Source organism: Penaeus vannamei, chromosome 39 (genome assembly GCF_042767895.1).
Source record: "Penaeus vannamei isolate JL-2024 chromosome 39, ASM4276789v1, whole genome shotgun sequence".
NCBI classification, from domain to species: Eukaryota; Metazoa; Arthropoda; class Malacostraca; order Decapoda; family Penaeidae; genus Penaeus; species Penaeus vannamei.
In genome coordinates, this window is record NC_091587.1 from 16,728,465 (window position 1) to 16,732,736 (window position 4,272).

General features: G+C 24.0%; 1 protein-coding gene across 1 annotated transcript in view; it reads left to right on the forward strand.

Moving 5' to 3' along the window:
- The first annotated feature begins 2,730 nt into the window (after positions 1–2,730).
- LOC138860057 (uncharacterized) overlaps positions 2,731–4,272 on the forward strand; it is a 6,614-nt gene continuing 5,072 nt past the window's right edge. The window contains exon 1 of the mRNA XM_070116862.1: positions 2,731–2,751. Within this exon, the coding sequence (XP_069972963.1) occupies positions 2,731–2,751 (21 nt within the window). The remainder of the gene's footprint in view (positions 2,752–4,272) is intronic.

Genomic DNA, 4,272 nt, shown 5'->3' on the forward strand with positions numbered 1-4,272 from the left:
AGTAAATGCAACAAAACAATCAAAACCAAAAGAATGTCATACTGACTAATAAAGGTTAAAAAATAATCTTTACAAAGAATAATGGAAGGCTGGTGAAGAGACCAAACCAACAAAACAAAATTACACAAATATGAGGCTACATTAATAACAATGCGGAGAGATATTAAAATTAACAAAAGTAACTTAAGGCAATCATCACGTACAAAAGAAAAAGGTGTAACAGTACAGTTAATCCGACAAGCAGAATTAACAAAAATATATCTATGAGAATCAGTAATTAAATTACAATATCCGGTAGAGGTTGAAGACTGCGACGCGCGTAGATAGAGGAAAATGGACACTGCCATCTTATAGAGCGGGAAAAATAGAAGGGGATAGCATATAGCTTAAGATGCACCGGCCTTATAGTCACCGCTAAATGACGAAAATATAACGCGCGGCCGCCTTTCAAATTCAAAGTCAATGAGCTTGTTTACCTTGCTAGGAAAAACACGACACTGACCCACGAACGCATTTTTGTGTTCGCGAACTAGTCTGTGTATCATTACACGCTTGTCAAAACGATATTTTGCTAATTATCTGTGTCTGCTGGTACGCATTTATACCTTTAAAGTCTTTTAGTAATGTTATTATACTTCATTTGCATATTTTTATATTTATCTATACCCTCATATCGAATCCTGCGCATCGAGTGTTTCACACTTTCTTGCGCCGATATACTTCATGCCCTCCCCTGCTAACGGGACTATCAAATCAAGATCGTCGATGGAGAAATGGTACTCGATCTCCTGAACGACTCATTCGCAAAAGAAACAACGCCGAAAATCGATGAAATCGTAGGATTTCATGCAGAAAAACATAATTTTTTTCGACTTAGTATCTGAGAGGGTGCGTCGCTCTCTTTAACAATTACCCAATATCCAACCAAATAAAAATGAAAGTACAAATAAAAAGTCGAATAAAATCAACACAGACAGGCGTAAGTAAATAAAGTAAATTAGTACCCCTCAACTGACAGATGATAGCAGTCTACATAGGATACTTGGTAAACCTTAATCTCTCTCCACGGAAATGAACAAGACGAATTGAGCACTAAATACTATGAGAAATACGGAGGGAAGATGGCACGATCAGTCAGACCAAGACCAGATGATTCCGGGACGCCTCTCAAAACCGGCCCTTGTCAAAAGTCGGGTCCTATTCACTAAACTAAATATCGAAGAACATTAACGTAAACAATAATTCATTTTCTTGAAACAACAAAAAATAATAAAACCAAATCATTATCGCTATACATCAAAAATAGATAATAAACGAAAACGGTCATACCTCCACAACAATGAGCTCGAAGTGTACCAAACCCAGGCTGGCGAATCATAACTGATCCGCTCAAAGGATTCGACCAAAACTCCGACCCATGAACCTTCTAATTCGCCCAATAAGCTGTGCAAGGATTTAACAAAAACGATATAAAAAGAACAAGAGATTCTTTCCTTCACAATATATATATATGTATATAAATACATATATATATACATATATATATGTATATATATATATATATATATATATATATATATATATATATACACACACACACACACACACACACACACACACACACACACACACACAAATATATATATAAATATATATAAGAAGAGGTGGATCAATACGGCCGTGAAGAATCGCATGTTTATTAGCAAACGTTTCGAAGGCTTCAGCAGTCCTTCATTGTCAATGCTGAAATAACCAGACAATAGGGTCAATTAGACAATGTAAATGAAATAGTACAGATTCTGGTTTTAGGAAACAACGTGAAACTATATGATATAAAACACAGTGATAAAAAACACGAAAGAATACGAAAAATACGAATACAAACAAAGTACATAAACTCAGAACAAGGATATAAATACAAAAATACAATTCATAAATATGGAATGCACAAGAAAGTCAAAAACTAACCAAAAATAGGTGATTTATGGTGATGGGCAGTCAGTGTGTAAACAAGGGAGTTGCTGTCGTTATGTTGTTCAACTCAGGTTTCATCTTTTTAATTAGCAAGGATTCTGAGGTGATGAGGTCTTGCCGTGAGGAGTGGGAGGACAAAATACTGAAATCAGTGTTAGAAAAGGGATGTGAGTGTTGAAGCGAATGTTCTCTTATTGCCGAGAAAGATGGTTTACTCGATTAACAGTAATGACAGTTTGGTGATCAATGAATTTCTTGCATAAAAAAGTTTTGGTTATTTTATTAAAAAGATATAATGGGTAACCATTTGTTAAAAAGAAGTTCTTCAAAAATGACATTTCAATATGAAAGGCGGCCCAGTTGCTACATACATTATAGGCCCTTGTTATAAGAGTTTTAACACTGTTTATCTTATAATATATATGGGGTAAAACTGAGGAAGTCTAGTCCAAGGCCAGTGAAAGTTGGTTTACGGTAGATACTTGTATGGAAGTTACCGTTGTTATTGGTGACCATAGTATCTAAAAAGGGTAATTGGTTGTCCTTTTGTATTTCACAGGTAAATTTGATGCTGGGATGTTTGGAATTAGATAATCTAAGAAGAGATTAACATGTGAGGGATGTTTGAAGAGCAGAAAAGTATCATCAATGTACCGACGATAATGTAGTTTAAATTCAAGCGGGCATTCTTCTAGCCAGTCTTGTTCCTGATGACACAGAAACGCATTAGCATAGGACGGGCCGAGTGGAGAGCCCATGGCTACGCCATATACATACGTATATATATATATATATATATATATATATATATATATATATATATATATATATATATACATACATATATATATACATATATATATACATATATATATACATATATATATATATATATATATATATATATATATATATATATATATATATATATACATATATATACATGTATATATATTTATATATATACATATATATAAATATATATATACATATATATACATATATATATACTTATATATATACATATATATATACATATATATACATATATATATGTATAAATATATATATATACATATATATGTATATATACATATACATATATATCCATATATATATACATATGTATATATGTATAAATATATATATATACATATATATGTATATATACATATACATATATATATACATATATATATACATATATATATACATATATATATATATATATATATATATATATATATATATATATATACATATATATATATATATATATATATATATATATATATATATATATATATATATATATATATATATATATATATATATATATGTATATATATACATATATATATATATATATATATATATGTATATATATATATATATATATATATATATATATATATATATATATATATATATATATATATATATATATATATATATATATATATATATATATATATATATATATATATATATATATATATATATATGTATATATATATATATATATATATATATATATATATATATATATATATATATATATATATATGTATATATATATATATATATACATATATATATATATATATACATATATATATATATATATATATATATATATATATACATATATATATATATATATATATATATATATATGTATATATATATATATATATATATATATATATATATATATATATATATATATATATATATATATATATATATATATATATATATATATATATATATATATATATATATATATATATATATATATATATATATATATATATATATATATATATATATATATATATATGTATATATATATATATATATATATATATATATATATATACATATATATATATATATATATATATATATATATATATATATATATATATATATATATATATATATATATATATATATATATATATATATATATATATATATATATATATATATATATATATATATATATATATATATATATATATATATATATATATATATATATATATATATATATATATATATATATATATATATATATATATATATATATATATATATATATATATATATATATATATATATATATATATATATATATATATATATATATATATATATATATATATATATATATATATATATATATATATATATATATATATATATATATATATATATATATATATATATATATATATATATATATATATATATATATATATATATATATATATATATATATATATATATATA